Source organism: Oncorhynchus clarkii, chromosome 16 (genome assembly GCF_045791955.1).
Source record: "Oncorhynchus clarkii lewisi isolate Uvic-CL-2024 chromosome 16, UVic_Ocla_1.0, whole genome shotgun sequence".
In the NCBI taxonomy this organism is placed as follows: Eukaryota; Metazoa; Chordata; class Actinopteri; order Salmoniformes; family Salmonidae; genus Oncorhynchus; species Oncorhynchus clarkii.
The window spans coordinates 74338796-74355884 of record NC_092162.1 but is presented as its reverse complement, the minus strand read 5'-3'; the positions used below and the strand labels follow the sequence as shown (position 1 = coordinate 74355884).

The following is a 17089-nucleotide window of genomic DNA, read 5'->3' as shown; positions in this document are numbered from 1 at the left end:
CCCTCTCTCTCTTTACCATCCCCCCTCTCTCTCTTTACCATCCCCCCTCTCTCTCTTTACCATCCCCCCTCTCTCTTTACTCTACCTCCCCCCCTCTCTCTCTTTACCTCCCCCTCTCTCTTTACTCTACCTCCCCCCCTCTCTCTCTTTACCTCCCCCCTCTCTCTTTACTCTACCCCCCCTCTCTCTCTTTACCTCCCCCCCCTCTCTTTACCTCCCCCCTCTCTCTTTACTCTACCTCCCCTCTCTCTTTACTCTACCTCCCCCCTCTCTCTTTACTCTACCTCCCCTCCTCTCTCTTTACTCTACCCCCCTCTCTCTCTTTACTCTACCCCCCCTCTCTCTCTCTTTACTTTACCCCCCCTCTCTCTCTCTTTACTCTACCCCCCCTCTCTCTCTTTACTCTACCCCCCTCTCTCTCTCTTTACTCTACCCCCCCTCTCTCTCTTTACTCTACCCCCCTCTCTCTCTTTACTCTACCCCCTCTTTACTCTACCCCCTCTCTTTACTCTACCCCCCCTCTTTACTCTACCCCCCCTCTTTACTCTACCCCCCCTCTTTACTCTACCCCCTCTCTTTACTCTACCCCCTCTCTTTACTCTACCCCCTCTCTTTACTCTACCCCCCCTCTTTACTCTACCCCCCCTCTTTACTCTACCCCCCCTCTTTACTCTACCCCCCCCTCTTTACTCTACCCCCCCCTCTTTACTCTACCCCCCCCTCTTTACTCTACCCCCCCTCTTTACTCTACCCCCCCTCTTTACTCTACCCCCCCTCTTTACTCTACCCCCCCCTCTTTACTCTACCCCCCCTCTTTACTCTACCCCCCCTCTCTCTTTACTCTACCCCCCCTCTCTCTCTTTACTCTACCCCCCCTCTTTACTCTACCCCCCCTCTCTCTCTTTACTCTACCCCCCCTCTTTACTCTACCCCTTCTTTGCTCTTATCTGACAATGCTCTGAATTTACTTACGGACAATCTGACAACAGGATGATGACTCTGTATGTTCCAGGATGATGACTCTGTATGTTCCAGGATGATGACTCTGTATGTTCCAGGATGATGACTCTGTATGTTCCAGGATGATGACTCTGTATGTTCCAGGATGATGACTCTGTGTATTCTGTATGTTCCAGGATGATGACTCTAACTTCCACATGGACTTCATTGTGGCTGCTTCCAACCTAAGAGCAGAAAACTACAACATTCCCCCTGCAGACAGACACAAGGTGTGTACGTACACACACTGTCGCTCTCGCTGTCCCGGTGGCTCTCTCTCTGACTCTGGCTCGTTCGCTGTCTTGCTCTCTCTGACTTTGGCTCGTTCTCTGTCTTGCTCTCTCTGACTCTGCTCGTTCTCTGTCTTGCTCTCTGTGACTCTGGCTCGTTCTCTGTCTTGCTCTCTGTGACTCTGGCTCGTTCTCTGTCTGGCTCGTTCTCCGTCTTGCTCTCTGTGACTCTGGCTCGTTCTCCATCTTGCTCTCTGTGACTCTGGCTCGTGCTCTGTCTTGCTCTCTGTGACTCTGGCTCGTTCTCTGTCTTGCTCTCTGTGACTCTGCTCGTTCTCTGTCTTGCTCTCTCTGACTCTGCTCGTTCGCTGTCTTGCTCTCTCTGACTCTGCTCGTTCGCTGTCTTGCTCTCTCTGACTCTGCTCGTTCGCTGTCTTGCTCTCTGTGACTTTGGCTCGTTCTCTGTCTTAATCTCTGTGACTCTGGCTCGTTCTCTGTCTTGCTCTCTGTGACTCTGGCTCGTTCTCTGTCTTGCTCTCTGTGACTCTAGCTCATTCTCTGTCTTGCTCTCTGTGACTCTGGCTCGTTCTCTGTCTTGCTCTCTGTGACTGGCTCGTTCTCTGTCTTGCTCTCTGTGACTGGCTCGTTCTCTGTCTTGCTCTCTGTGACTCTGGCTCGTTCTCTGTCTGGCTCGTTCTCCGTCTTGCTCTCTGTGACTCTGGCTCGTTCTCCATCTTGCTCTCTGTGACTCTGGCTCGTGCTCTGTCTTGCTCTCTGTGACTCTGGCTCGTTCTCTGTCTTGCTCTCTGTGACTCTGCTCGTTCTCTGTCTTGTTCTCTCTGACTCTGCTCGTTCGCTGTCTTGCTCTCTCTGACTCTGCTCGTTCGCTGTCTTGCTCTCTCTGACTCTGCTCGTTCGCTGTCTTGCTCTCTCTGACTCTGCTCGTTCGCTGTCTTGCTCTCTCTGACTCTGCTTGTTCGCTGTCTTGCTCTCTGTGACTCTGGCTCGTTCTCTGTCTTGCTCTCTCTGACTCTGCTCGTTCGCAGTCTTGCTCTCTGTGACTCTGGCTCGTTCTCTGTCTTGCTCTCTGTGACTCTGCTCGTTCGCTGTCTTGCTCTCTCTGACTCTGCTCGTTCGCTGTCTTGCTCTCTCTGACTCTGCTCGTTCGCTGTCTTGCTCTCTCTGACTCTGCTCGTTCGCTGTCTTGCTCTCTCTGACTCTGCTCGTTCGCTGTCTTGCTCTCTCTGACTCTGGCTCGTTCTCTGTCTTGCTCTCTCTGACTCTGGCTCGTTCTGTCTTGCTCTCTGTGACTCTGGCTCGTTCTGTCTTGCTCTCTGTGACTCTGGCTCGTTCTCTGTCTTGCTCTCTGTGGCTCTGGCTCGTTCTCTGTCTTGCTCTCTGTGGCTCTGGCTCGTTCTCTGTCTTGCTCTCTGTGACTCTGGCTCGTTCTCTGTCTTGCTCTCTGACTCTGGCTCGTTCTCTGTCTTGCTCTCTGTGACTCTGCTCGTTCTCTGTCTTGCTCTCTCTGACTCTGCTCGTTCGCTGTCTTGCTCTCTCTGACTCTGCTCGTTCGCTGTCTTGCTCTCTCTGACTCTGCTCGTTCGCTGTCTTGCTCTCTCTGACTCTGCTCGTTCGCTGTCTTGCTCTCTCTGACTGCTCGTTCGCTGTCTTGCTCTCTCTGACTCTGCTCGTTCGCTGTCTTGCTCTCTCTGACTCTGCTCGTTCGCTGTCTTGCTCTCTCTGACTCTGCTCGTTCTCTGTCTTGCTCTCTGTGACTCTGGCTCGTTCTCTGTCTTGCTCTCTGTGACTCTGGCTCGTTCTCTGTCTTGCTCTCTGTGACTCTGGCTCGTTCTCTGTCTGGCTCGTTCTCTGTCTTGCTCTCTGTGACTCTGGCTCGTTCTCTGTCTTGCTCTCTGTGACTCTGGCTCGTTCTCTGTCTTGCTCTCTGTGACTCTGGTTCGTTCTCTGTCTTGCTCTCTGTGACTCTGGCTCGTTCTCTGTCTTGCTCTCTGTGACTCTGGCTCGTTCTCTGTCTTGCTCTCTGTGACTCTGCTCGTTCTCTGTCTTGCTCTCTCTGACTGCTCGTTCGCTGGCTTGCTCTCTGTGACTCTGGCTCGTTCTGTCTTGCTCTCTGTGACTCTGGCTCGTTCGCTGTCTTGCTCTCTCTGACTCTGGCTCGTTCGCTGTCTTGCTCTCTGTGACTCTGGCTCGTTCGCTGTCTTGCTCTCTGTGACTCTGGCTCGTTCTCTGTCTTGCTCTCTGTGACTCTGGCTCGTTCTCTGTCTTGCTCTCTGTGACTCTGGCTCGTTCTCTGTCTTGCTTTCTGTGACTCTGGCTCGTTCTCTGTCTTGCTCTCTGTGACTCTGGCTCGTTCTGTCTTGCTCTCTGTGACTCTGGCTCTCTCTGTCCACAGAGTAAGCTGATAGCTGGGAAGATCATTCCTGCGATAGCGACCACCACCGCAGCGGTCGTAGGTCTGGTCTGTCTGGAGCTCATCAAGATCGTTCAGGGACACAAGAAGGTGGAGTCGTTTAAGAACGGCTTCATGAACCTGGCGCTGCCGTTCTTCGGCTTCTCAGAACCCATCTCTGCTCCCAGCCACAAGGTAGGGTTGGATCCGGGAGGGAGGGGGTCTGTTCTCTCTCCCAGTACGTCCGCCCGGCCTCACACCCGCAGACCACGTGTAACCACGCCAGCCCAGGACCTCCTCATCCAGCTTCTTCACCTGCGGGATCGGGTGGTGGGGGGGTTTTTCTGTCTGTAGTAAAGCCCTGGGGATAAACTCATTCTGATTGGCTGGGCCTGGCTCCCCAGTGGATGCACCCCTGCCCAGTCATGTGAAATCCATAGATTAGGGCCTAATTCGTTTATTTCAATTGACTGATTTCCTTATATGACCTGTAACTCAGTAAACCTTTTGAAATTGTAGCATGTCGCGTTATATTTTTGTGAAGTTTGTTCCGACCCAACAACCAACACTCAGAGAGAAATGTCCCCGTGGCTGAATCCCCTGGTCTAGGATCAGAACACTGAGCAGTGTCAAGGGGACATTTCTTAACTAGATGTCAGGTATTTATGTTAGGCCCGGGCTTTTCATTTAGTGTTTGTCTGTACCTCTAACATATTCTTCTGTCCCCACACTTTTCTCTGCCCATCCATCTCTCTTTCTCTCTGCCTCCCTCTCTCTGCCCATCCATCTCTCTTTCTCTCTGCCTCCCTCTCTCTGCCCATCCATCTCTCTTTCTCTCTGCCTCCCTCTCTCTGCCCATCCATCTCTCTTTCTCTCTGCCTCCCTCTCTCTGCCCATCCATCTCTTTCTCTCTCTGCCTCCCTCTCTCTGCCTCCCTCTCTCTGCCCATCCATCTCTCTGCCTCCCTCTCTCTGCCCATCCATCTCTCTTTCTCTCTGCCTCCCTCTCTCTGCCCATCCAACTCTTTCTCTCTCTGCCTCCCTCTCTCTGCCCATCCATCTCTTTCTCTCTGCCTCCCTCTCTCCCCATCCATCTCTTTCTCTCTCTGCCTCCCTCTCTCCCCATCCATCTCTTTCTCTCTCTGCCTCCCTCTCTCCCCATCCATTTCTTTCTCTCTCTGCCTCCCCATCTCTTTCTCACTCTTTCTCTCTCTGCCTCCCCCTCTCCCCATCCATCTCTTTCTCTCTCTGCCTCCCCCTTTCTCCCCATTCATCTCTTTCTCTCTCTGCCTCCCCATCTCTCCCCATCTCTCTCGCTCTGCCTCTCTCTCTCCCCATCCATCTCCATCTCTCCCTCCCTCCATAGTACTATGAGATTGACTGGTCTCTGTGGGATCGTTTTGAGGTGAAGGGTCTGCAGGCCAATGGAGAGGAGATGACCCTCCGACAGTTCCTGGACTACTTCAAGGTACGCCTGGCCTCGTGCTGAGTCTCTGTGCTAAGCTTACGTTCATTATTGGTTTCTATAACATTTAGTCTTTCCTTCCTCTGTAGAATGAGCATCAGTTGGAGATCACCATGCTGTCTCAGGGAGTCTCCATGCTCTACTCCTTCTTCATGCCTGCAGCTAAACTCAAGGAGAGGCTGCTGTTACCGTGAGTCACTGCTAACCCTGTCCTGTCACGTCTAGAACTGACCCTGTCCTGTCACGTCTAGAACTGACCCCGCGCTGTCTCGTCTAGAACTGACCCCGCGCTGTCTCGTCTAGAACTGACCCCGCGCTGTCTCGTCTAGAACTGACCCCGCGCTGTCTCGTCTAGAACTGACCCCGCGCTGTCTCGTCTAGAACTGACCCCGCGATGTCTCGTCTAGAACTGACCCCGCGCTGTCTCGTCTAGAACTGAACCCGCGCTGTCTCGTCTAGAACTGACCCCGCGCTGTCTCGTCCAGAACTGACCCCGCGCTGTCTCGTCTAGAACTGACCCCGCGCTGTCTCGTCTAGAACTGACCCCGCGCTGTCTCGTCTAGAACTGACCCCGCGCTGTCTCGTCTAGAACTGACCCCGCGATGTCTCGTCTAGAACTGACCCCGCGCTGTCTCGTCTAGAACTGAACCCGCGCTGTCTCGTCTAGAACTGACCCCGCGCTGTCTCGTCCAGAACTGACCCCGCGCTGTCTCGTCCAGAACTGACCCCGCGCTGTCTCGTCCAGAACTGACCCCGCGCTGTCTCGTCCAGAACTGACCCCGCGCTGTCTCGTCCAGAACTGACCCCGCGCTGTCTCGTCCAGAACTGACCCCGCGCTGTCTCGTCCAGAACTGAACCCGCGCTGTCTCGTCCAGAACTGACCCCGCGCTGTCTCGTCCAGAACTGACCCCGCGCTGTCTCGTCCAGAACTGACCCCGCGCTGTCTCGTCCAGAACTGACCCCGCGCTGTCTCGTCCAGAACTGACCCCGCGCTGTCTCGTCCAGAACTGACCCCGCGCTGTCTCGTCCAGAACTGACCCCGCGCTGTCTCGTCCAGAACTGACCCCGCGCTGTCTCGTCCAGAACTGACCCCGCGCTGTCTCGTCCAGAACTGACCCCGCGCTGTCTCGTCCAGAACTGACCCCGCGCTGTCTCGTCCAGAACTGACCCCGCGCTGTCTCGTCCAGAACTGACCCCGCGCTGTCTCGTCCAGAACTGACCCCGCGCTGTCTCGTCCAGAACTGACCCCGCGCTGTCTCGTCCAGAACTGACCCCGCGCTGTCTCGTCCAGAACTGACCCCGCGCTGTCTCGTCCAGAACTGACCCCGCGCTGTCTCGTCCAGAACTGACCCCGCGCTGTCTCGTCTAGAACTGACCCCCCGCTGTCTCGTCTAGAACTGACCCCCCGCTGTCTCGTCTAGAACTGACCCCCCGCTGTCACGGCGTCTAAACTGACCCCGCGCTGTCTCGTCTAGAACTGACCCCGTCCTGTCGCGGCGTCTAAACTGACCCCCCGCTGTCTCTGCGTCTAAACTGACCCCCCGCTGTCTCGTCTAGAACAGACCCCGCGCTGTCTCGTCTAGAACTGACCCCGCGCTGTCTCGTCTAGAACTGACCCCCCGCTGTCTCGGCGTCTAAACTGACCCCCCGCTGTCTCGGCGTCTAAACTGACCCCCCGCTGTCTCGTCTAGAACTGACCCTGCGCTGTCTCGTCTAGACATATTCTGTTGAGTATCATACATAGTATCATACAAAATGACACGTCTCTCTTCCATCTCATGTTGCTGAAGTGAACAGCAGACCTGGTTTAGAAACCAGTGAAAGCGACACCTCGCGGCACACAGCCTGTCCCCTAGAGCGACGCCTGGCCTGTCCCCTAGAGCGACGCCTGGCCTGTCCCCTAGAGCCACGCCTGGCCTGTCCCCTAGAGCCACGCCTGGCCTGTCCCCTAGAGCCACGCCTGGCCTGTCCCCTAGAGCCACGCCTGGCCTGTCCCCTAGAGCCACGCCTGGCCTGTCCCCTAGAGCCACGCCTGGCCTGTCCCCTAGAGCCACGCCTGGCCTGTCCCCTAGAGCCACGCCTGGCCTGTCCCCTAGAGCCACGCCTGGCCTGTCCCCTAGAGCCACGCCTGGCCTGTCCCCTAGAGCCACGCCTGGCCTGTCCCCTAGAGCGACTGTCCCCTAGAGCGACGCCTGGCCTGTCCCCTAGAGCGACGCCTGGCCTGTCCCCTAGAGCGACGCCTGGCCTGTCCCCTAGAGCGACGCCTGGCCTGTCCCCTAGAGCGACGCCTGGCCTGTCCCCTAGAGCGACGCCTGGCCTGTCCCCTAGAGCGACACCTTGCGGCCTTTTGTAAATGTATGTAGTTCTGTCCTTGAGCTGTTCTTGTCTATTAATCAAATCAAATGTATTTATTAAGCCCTTCGTACATCAGCTGATATCTCAAAGTGCTGTACAGAAACCCAGCCTAAAACCCCAAACAGCAAGCAATGCAGGTGTAGAAGCACGGTGGCTAGGAAAAACTACCTAGAAAGGCCAAAACCTAGGAAGAAACCTAGAGAGGAACCAGGCTATGTGGGGTGGCCAGTCCTCTTCTGGCTGGAGATTAGAAACCTAGAGAGGAACCAGGCTATGTGGGGTGGTAAGTCCCCTTCTGGCTATGCCAGGTGGAGATTAGAAACCTAGAGAGGAACCAGGCTATGGGTGGTGGCCAGTCCTCTTCTGGTTGTGCCGGGTGGAGATTAGAAACCTAGAGAGGAACCAGGCTATGAGGGGTGGCCAGTCCTCTTCTGGTTGTGCCGGGTGGAGATTAGAAACCTAGAGAGGAACCATGCTATGAGGGGTGGCCAGTCCTCTTCTGGTTGTGCCGGGTGGAGATTAGAAACCTAGAGAGGAACCAGGCTATGAGGGGTGGCCAGTCCTCTTCTGGCTGTGCCGGGTGGAGATTATAACAGAACATGGCCAAGATGTTCAAATGTTCATAAATGACCAGCATGGTCGAATAATAATAAGGCAGAACAGTTGAAACTGGAGCAGCAGCATGGCCAGGTGGACTGGGGACAGTAAGGAGTCATCATGTCAGGTAGTCCTGAGGCATGGTCCTAGGGCTCAGGTCCTCCGAGAGAAGGAGAGAATTAGAGAGAGCATACTTAAATTCACACAGGACACCGAATAGGACAGGAGAAGTACTCCAGATATAACAAACTGACCCTAGGCCCCCCGACACATAAACTACTGCAGCATAAATACTGGAGGCTGAGACAGGAGGGGTCAGGAGACACTGTGGCCCCATCCGAGGACACCCCCGGACAGGGCCAAACAGGAAGGATATAACCCCACCCACTTATTAATGTTCTGTATTATGTTTGATGTTTTGTGGAACCCAGGAAGAGTAGCTGCTGCTTTTACAACAGCTAATGAGGATCCTAATAAATCCCACAAAATACTACATCTTCATTGATCTCTGCTCGGGTCCGACAGTCATAACATACGCAAGTTATTTCAGGACTGTACCGAAGGGGTTACTGCCCTAATTAAACTGAAGGTCTGAAATGTGACACAATTCAATATTTTGTTGCCAATCAAATATTGGAATGACAGGAATTTCTAACTTCAGGAATCTGAAGTTTCTCAAACTGCCAGAGATGACTTGGGGTCTTACTGAACTAAATGTTGTCTCTCCTCTCCTCTCCTCCCCCCTCTCTCCTCTCCTCCCCTCTCTCTCCTCTCCTCCCCTCTCTCTCCTCTCCTCCCCTCTCTCTCCTCTCCTCCCCTCTCTCTCCTCTCCTCCCCTCTCTCTCCTCTCCTCTCCTCCCCTCTCTCTCTCCTCTCCTCCCCTCTCTCTCCTCTCCTCTCCTCCCCCCTCTCCTCCCCTCTCTCTCCTCTCCTCCCCTCTCCTCTCCTCCCCCCTCTCTCCTCTCCTCCCCTCTCTCTCCTCTCCTCCCCTCTCTCTCCTCTCCTCCCCTCTCTCTCCTCTCCTCCCCTCTCTCCTCTCCTCCCCTCTCTCTCCTCTCCTCCCCTCTCTCTCTCCTCTCCTCCCCTCTCTCTCCTCTCCTCTCCTCCCCCCCTCTCCTCCCCTCTCCTCTCCTCCCCCCCTCCTCTCCTCTCCTCCCCCCCTCTCCTCCCCTCTCTCTCCTCTCCTCCCCTCTCCTCCCCTCTCTCTCCTCTCCTCTCCTCTCTCTCCCCTCTCCCCTCTCTCCTCTCCCCCCTCTCTCCTCTCCACTAATCACCCCCCCCCCCCCCCCCCTATGCTCTGCAGGATGACAGAGATTGTGACCAAGGTTTCTAAGAAGAAGCTGGGGAAGCATGTGAAAGCTCTGGTGTTTGAGCTGTGCTGCAACGACCTGACTGAGGAAGATGTGGAGGTTCCCTACGTCAGATACACCATCCGCTGAACCAACACACACACACACACACCGGGGGGGAGAGAGTAAGGAGAGAGGATGGCTTTGGATCAATCACTTGTAGAGGAAAGTTTAATGGATCCCTGGTTCAAAATGGCACCCTATTCCCTATATAGTGTACCCTATTCCCTATGTAGTGTACCCTATACCCTGTATAGTGTACCCTATTCCCTATATAGTGTACCCTATTCCCTATATAGTGTACCCTATTTCCCTGAACTTATAGAGACTAGGGTGCCAAACAACGATCTGAAATTAGACGGTTGTGGGGAGATTGTAAACGGGTTGGTCCCTGTACACAACAACTCTGCTACCCTCCCCCCTCAACAACTCTGCTACCCTCCCCCCTCAACAACTCTGCTACCCTCCCCCCTCAACAACTCTGCTACCCTCCCCCCTCAACAACTCTGCTACCCTCCCCCCTCAACAACTCTGCTACCCTCCCCCCTCAACAACTCTGCTACCCTCCCCCCTCAACAACTCTGCTACCCCCCTTCAACTCTGCTACCCTCCCCCCCTCAACAACTCTGCTCCCCCCCTTCAACTCTGCTACCCTCCCCCCTCAACAACTCTGCTACCCTCCCCCTTCAACAACTCTGCTACCCTCCCCCCTCAACAACTCTGCTACCCTCCCCCCTCAACAACTCTGCTACCCTCCCCCCCTCAACAACTCTGCTACCCTCCCCCCTCAACAACTCTTCTACCCTCCCCCCTCAACAACTCTTCTACCCTCCCCCCCTCAACAACTCTTCTACCCTCCCCCCTCAACAACTCTGCTACCCTCCCCCCTCAACAACTCTTCTACCCTCCCCCCTCAACAACTCTTCTACCCTCCCCCCCTCAACAACTCTTCTACCCTCCCCCCCTCAACAACTCTGCTACCCTCCCCCCTCAACAACTCTTCTACCCTCCCCCCTCAACAACTCTTCTACCCCCCCCCCCCTCAACAACTCTTCTACCCTCCCCCCTCAACAACTCTTCTACCCTCCCCCCCTCAACAACTCTTCTACCCTCCCCCCTCAACAACTCTTCTACCCTCCCCCCTCAACAACTCTTCTACCCCCCCCCCCTCAACAACTCTTCTACCCTCCCCCCCTCAACAACTCTTCTACCCTCCCCACTCAGTACTGCCGTGTCAGGGCCAACGTGGCACGTCCTTCCCTGTTCTCCCCTGACCCCTGCGTTGTGATGTGGAACGTCCTTCCCTGTTCACCCCTGACCCCTGCGTTGTGATGTGGAACGTCCTTCCCTGTTCACCCCTGACCCCTGCGTTGTGATGTGGAACGTCCTTCCCTGTTCACCCCTGACCCCTGCGTTGTGATGTGGAACGTCCTTCCCTGTTCACCCCTGACCCCTGCGTTGTGATGTGGCACGTCCTTCCCCGTTCTCCCCTGACCCCTGCGTTGTGATGTCATCTGACCAGTAGTGGCAAGCAAAACTTAACTGGAACGAACATCTCTAAGGATTTTATAAATTTTGGGAAACAGAAATCCAGGAAACAACCGTAAAATGTCACTTGGATTGTATCTGAAGTGTAAAATGTCACTTGGATTGTATCTGAAGTGTAAAATGGGGGATCTGTGAATAAAGAGGAACTCTTGACTGCCCCTGACTGTAACATAACCTGGGAGGGGGGCAGACTGACCGACCGGGACCCCCAGGGTTGGTATTTTAACAGGTGTGTCTCAGCCTCCTTCCCCCCCCGTCTTGTTCCGTCTGCTTTTTAAACTCCACTGTGTCGACAGGTGGAGTCGGTCTGGTAGAGCTGTCATGGGAACACTGAGTGTGATCAATAAATACATTGAATTGAATAAATAAAGATTTGTCTCATCTCCTCTTTAAATGTTCACCCACGGGGGTTTCTATGAAGAGGGAGAAGTATGATGCGCCAGCCTGGTCCCAGATCTGTTTGTGATGATCAACTCCTACGGTCGATAGCCTGACAAGACAACACAGACACATCTGGGACCAGCCGTATGTAGGTTGACTGATTTTAAAGGCATGTTATTGGATAATTCAAGTGTGCAGGCCGTACTGTACTGGCCACGATATATTCTGTGGTCTCAGCACCATCTGCTTTACTGAATACCTCCCTGGCGTTTCAAATCACACGTTATTCACCCAGACGGCTCGCGTGTACACACGTTATTCACCCAGACGGCTCGCGTGTACACACGTTATTCACCCAGACGGCTCGCGTGTACACACGTTATTCACCCAGACGGCTCGCGTGCATCAACGACCGTCTGTAGCCAGGCGCTAAAATAAAAGGTTTGTATTTTTTGATCCTTGATGAGCTGTAAGTCTCTCCCATCTCCCCATTTGGTATTTAGCAGCATACTCCCTGTGGGGGATTGAACCGAGGTCCACACTCCAGTCCAGTTGGTGGTGGTAATGAACCGAGGTCCACACTCCAGTCCAGTTGGTGGTGGTAATGAACCGAGGTCCACACTCCAGTCCAGTTGGTGGTGGTAATGAACCGAGGTCCACACTCCAGTCCAGTTGGTGGTGGTAATGAACCTTTTAAAGTTTGTTGCCAACCGCTGTATATAATCCACAGAAGAAAGAATGAATGAGGAGATTACTAGAAATTTAACTAGTTCTCCCATAATCTATGGATTCATTGTCGGAGTAGAGAACACACAATGTTGTGACTCAAAATGGATCGATATTCTACCAAACTCCAGGGGACAAAATGGCCTTGTGCATTTCAGGTAAAATAACTCCATGTTTATATCCCAGGGCAAATTAACTAGCAACAGGTAAGCTAACTAGCTAAATGGCCAATGTGTTTTACCGTAGTCCTGAGTTTGTTTTGATATTTCAATCGGTGCGTCCTGATTCTCTGACACGTCCAGAAAACGGATCATAAAGGGACCTTCCTGGGCTGCGATCAATTACCGCCACTGCACCTCTCTACGAGCTAGAACCAGGAAATGGAAGCTCCTTGTTGGACTCCAGGTGAGTGTAAATGGCTGCTCCTTGTTGGACTCCAGGTGAGTGTAAATGACTGCTCCTTGTTGGACTCCAGGTGAGTGTAAATGACTGCTCCTTGTTGGACTCCAGGTGAGTGTAAATGGCTGCTCCTTGTTGGACTCCAGGTGAGTGTAAATGGCTGCTCCTTGTTGGACTCCAGGTGAGTGTAAATGGCTGCTCCTTGTTGGACTCCAGGTGAGTGTAAATGGCTGCTCCTTGTTGGACTCCAGGTGAGTGTAAATGGCTGCTCCTTGTTGGACTCCAGGTGAGTGTAAATGACTGCTCCTTGTTGGACTCCAGGTGAGTGTAAATTGCTGCTCCTTGTTGGACTCCAGGTGAGTGTAAATGGCTGCTCCTTGTTGGACTCCAGGTGAGTGTAAATGGATGCTCCTTGTTGGACTCCAGGTGAGTGTAAATGGCTGCTCCTTGTTGGACTCCAGGTGAGTGTAAATGGCTGCTCCTTGTTGGACTCCAGGTGAGTGTAAATGGCTGCTCCTTGTTGGACTCCAGGTGAGTGTAAATGGCTGCTCCTTGTTGGACTCCAGGTGAGTGTAAATGACTGCTCCTTGTTGGACTCCAGGTGAGTGTAAATTGCTGCTCCTTGTTGGACTCCTGGTGAGTGTAAATGACTGCTCCTTGTTGGACTCCAGGTGAGTGTAAATGACTGCTCCTTGTTGGACTCCAGGTGAGTGTAAATGGCTGCTCCTTGTTGGACTCCAGGTGAGTGTAAATGACTGCTCCTTGTTGGACTCCAGGTGAGTGTAAATGGCTGCTCCTTGTTGGACTCCAGGTGAGTGTAAATGGATGCTCCTTGTTAGACTCCAGGTGAGTGTAAATGGCTGCTGATTGCTGGACTCCAGGTGAGCGTAAATGGAAGCGTGTCGGAACGAAGAAGAATGGTTCTCGGTGCGCCTGCCTACTTCCCAAGCGTCCGGACTTCAAATAGCTTTGAGCGCCTGTACCAGCTGTCTTCTGCCCGGGGATTGGGCCGGGATCCCTCCATGGCTGTGGGTGTCCCTCCAGCTACCTCTCCCTGTCCTAGTCAATCAACTGCCTGGGCACAGCCTGGACCCTCCTCTGCTGGGCCGTGCTCTTTGGATCAGAGCTCTGTCCTTTTGGCTGTTGTGTCCTGCACACAGCCGGCATCTCAGTAGCCTTCTTCTCAGGTGAGTTCTGTGGTTCTGGTCCAGCAATCAGCTTCGAGACACGGCAGAGGGCCGGATCATTCCAACTATTGTGATAGGGCGTTAGATGGTGAGGCATATACCGTTGAAGTCGGAAGTTTACATACACCTTAGCCAAATACATTTAAACTCAATTTGTCACAATTCCTGACATGTAATCCTAGTAAAAATTCCCTGTCTTAGGTCAGTTAGGATCACCACTTTATTTTAAGAATGTGAAATGTCAGAATGATACTAGAGAATGATTTATTTAAGCTTTTATTTCTTTCATCACATTCCCAGTTTACATACACTCAATTAGTATTCGGTAGCATTGCCTTTAAATTGTTTAACTTGGGTCAAACGTTTCGGGTAGCCTTCCACAAGCTTTCAACAATAAGTTGGGTGAATTTTGGCCCATTCCTCCTGACAGCTGGTGTAACTGAGTCAGGTTTGGAGGCCTTCTTGCTCGCATACGCGTTTTCAGTTCTGCCCATAAATGTTCTATAGGATTGAGGTCAGGGCTTTGTGATGGCCACTCCAATACCTTGACTTTGTGGTCCTTAAGCCGTTTTCCACAACTTTGGAAGTATGCTTGGGGTCATTGTCCATTAGGAAGACCCATTTACGACCAAGCTATAACTTCCTGACTGATGTTGCGTCAATATATCCACATTTTCCTTCCTCATGATGCCATCTATTTTGTGAAGTGCACCAGTCACTCCTGCAGCAAAGCACCCACACAACATGATACTGCCACCCCCGTGCTTCACAGTTGGGATGGTGTTCTTCTGCTTGCAAGCCTCCCCCTTTTCCCTCCAAACATAACGATGGTCATTATGGCCAAACAGTTCTATTTTTGTTTCATCAGACCAGAGGACATTTCTCCAAAAGTAGGATCTTTGTCCCCATGTGCAGTTGCAAACCGTAGTCTGGCTTTTTTATGGCTGTTTCGGAGCAGTGGCTTCTTCCGTGCTGAGCGGCCTTTCAGGTTATGTCGATATAGGACTCGTTTTACTGTGGATATAGATACTTTTGTACCTGTTTCCTCCAGCATCTTCATAAGGTCCTTTGCTGTTGTTCTGGGATTGATTTGCACTTTTCGACACCAAAGTACGTTCATCTCTAGAAGACAGAACGCGTTTCCTTCCTGAGCGGTATGACGGCTGCGTGGTCCCATGGTGTTTATACTTGCGTACTATTGTTTGTACAGATGAACGTGGTACCTTCAGGTGTTTGAAAATTACTCCCAAAAATGAACCAGACTTGTGGAGGTTTACTTTTTGTTCTGAGGTCTTGGCTGATTTCTTTTGATTTTCCCATGATGTAAAGAGCAAAGAGACACTGGGTTTGAAAGTAGGCCTTGAAATACACCCACAGGTACACCTCCAATTGACTCAAATGATGTCAATTATCCTATTAGAAGCTTCTAAAGCCATGACATTTTCTGGAATTTTCCAAGCTGTTTAAAGGCACCGTCAACTTAGAGCTGAAGACAGAAGTTTAAATACACTATCTGACTCTCAGTAACACCTCTGTTAAACTGATATCTATCTTACTGTCAGTAACACCTCTCTGTTAAACTGATATCTATCCTACTGTCAGTAACACCTCTCTGTTAAACTGATATCTAGCCTACTGTCAGTAACACCTCTCTGTTAAAAATGTTATGCATTAATATTAGAATATGTGCCGAGAAGTCTTTATGCCCTATACACTGAGTGGACAAAACATTAGGAACACCTTCCTTATATTGAGTTGTACCGCCTTTCTCCCTCAGAACGACCTCAGTTCATCAGGGTATGGACTCTACAAGGTGTGTAAAGCGTTCCACAGGGATGCTGGTGCATGTTGACTCTACAAGGTGTTGAAAGCGTTCCACAGGGATGTTGGCCCATGTGGACTCTACAAGGTGTTGAAAGCGTTCCACAGGGATGCTGGTCCATGTCGACTCTACAAGGTGTTGAAAGCGTTCCACAGGGATGCTGGCCCATGTTGACTCTACAAGGTGTTGGCAAGCGTTCCACAGGGATGCTGGCCCATGTTGAGTCTACAAATGTGTTGAAAACGTTCCACAGGGATGCTGGCCCATGTTGACTCTACAAGGTATTGAAAGCGTTCCACAGGGATGCTGGCCCATGTTGACTCTACAAGGTGTTGAAAACGTTCCACAGGGGATGCTGGCCCATGTTGACTCCAATGCTTCCCACAGTTGTGTCAAGTTGGCTGGACGTCCTTTGGGTGGTGGACCATTCTTGATACACACAGGAAACTGTTGAGCGTGAAAAACCAAGCAGCGTTGCAGTACATGGCACCTACTACCATACCCCATTCAAAGGCACTACAATCTATTGTCTTGCCCATTCACCCTCTGAATGGCACACATGCCTCAAGGCTTAAAAATCCTTCTTTAACATGTCTCCTCCACTTCATCTACACTGATTGACGTCGATTTAACAGGTGGCATCAATAAGGGATCATAGATTACACCTGGGTTCACCTGGTCAGTCGTTGTCATGGAAAGAGCAGGTGTTCTTAATGATCTGCCCTGTGTCTGCCCCATAATGATTTGTACAGTCAGTGTATATTTAAATTGAAGTTGAAACTCTCTGCGATGTGATTATTGATCATGTACAGACTGAAGGCAACATCTAAATGTCATGACTGAAGTGGATATTTTTATTTGTTGATAATAAATTGACATTTAACATCCATTGGACAAATAATTTAAATAAAAGCGGCACTTCTAAAAAATGTAAAAATAAAATGTAAAAAACTTCTCTCACAGAGCTGAGTAGATCCCCTGTTTATCCATGTGTGGTATGTTCCCATTGAGGTCTAAGCTACAGTAAGAGGGTAGGGACAGAGACAGCTAAGTTTAGACGGAAAGATTAGGCATGATTAACTCTGACTCGCCCTCGCTCGCTCTCTCTCTCTGTGTGAGCGGTTATTTAGGGGAGGGCGTGACCGTGTCAGGACAGGAGAGAATTACAGCATTAGGAGAAACTAGAGACGTCCCCTATCTGACAGAATATACAGCATTACACCCCAAACAGGTGATGTCCCCTACCTGATAGACACGCTATACAGCATTACAGCCGGTGATGGTTGGAGAACTGACAGACTACAGCCGGTGATGGTTGGAGACCTGACAGACTACAGCCGGTGATGGTTGGAGACCTGACAGACTACAGCCGGTGATGGTTGGAGACCTGACAGACTACAGCATTACCGTCGGTGATGGTTGGAGACCTGACAGACTACAGCATTACAGCCGGTGATGGTTGGAGACCTGACAGACTACAGCATTACAGCCGGTGATGGTTGGAGACCTGACAGCATTACAGCCGGTGATGGTTGGAGACCTGACAGCATTACAGCATTACAGCGGGTCATGGTTGGAGTAGAGGAGATATATATCAGTTGAACAACCAGGTAAGTTCTGTC

At 52.0% G+C, this 17089-nt stretch overlaps 2 protein-coding genes across 6 annotated transcripts in view; both read left to right on the top strand.

Moving 5' to 3' along the window:
- Window positions 1-11333, top strand: part of LOC139369014 (ubiquitin-like modifier-activating enzyme 1) — a 72658-nt gene extending 61325 nt beyond the window's left edge. For 2 of the 4 annotated variants that reach the window (XR_011627027.1, XR_011627026.1), the window contains exons 21-26: window positions 1137-1229; window positions 3643-3834; window positions 5005-5106; window positions 5193-5293; window positions 9359-9636; window positions 9679-9876. Coding sequence is in view for 2 of the 4 variants with exons in the window: in XM_071108586.1 (XP_070964687.1) it covers window positions 1137-1229; window positions 3643-3834; window positions 5005-5106; window positions 5193-5293; window positions 9359-9494 (624 nt within the window). In the remaining 2 variants the exon portion in view is untranslated. Of the gene's footprint in view, window positions 1-1136; window positions 1230-3642; window positions 3835-5004; window positions 5107-5192; window positions 5294-9358 lie in introns of all 4 variants that reach the window. The other 2 variants (XM_071108586.1, XM_071108584.1) reach the window with 2 other exon arrangements.
- A 5655-nt stretch (window positions 11334-16988) lies between these two features.
- Window positions 16989-17089, top strand: part of LOC139367799 (ubiquitin specific peptidase 21) — a 29693-nt gene continuing 29592 nt past the window's right edge. For both annotated transcript variants that reach the window (XM_071106135.1, XM_071106134.1), the window contains exon 1: window positions 16989-17077. The gene's annotated coding sequence lies outside the window, so the exon portion shown is untranslated. The remainder of the gene's footprint in view (window positions 17078-17089) is intronic.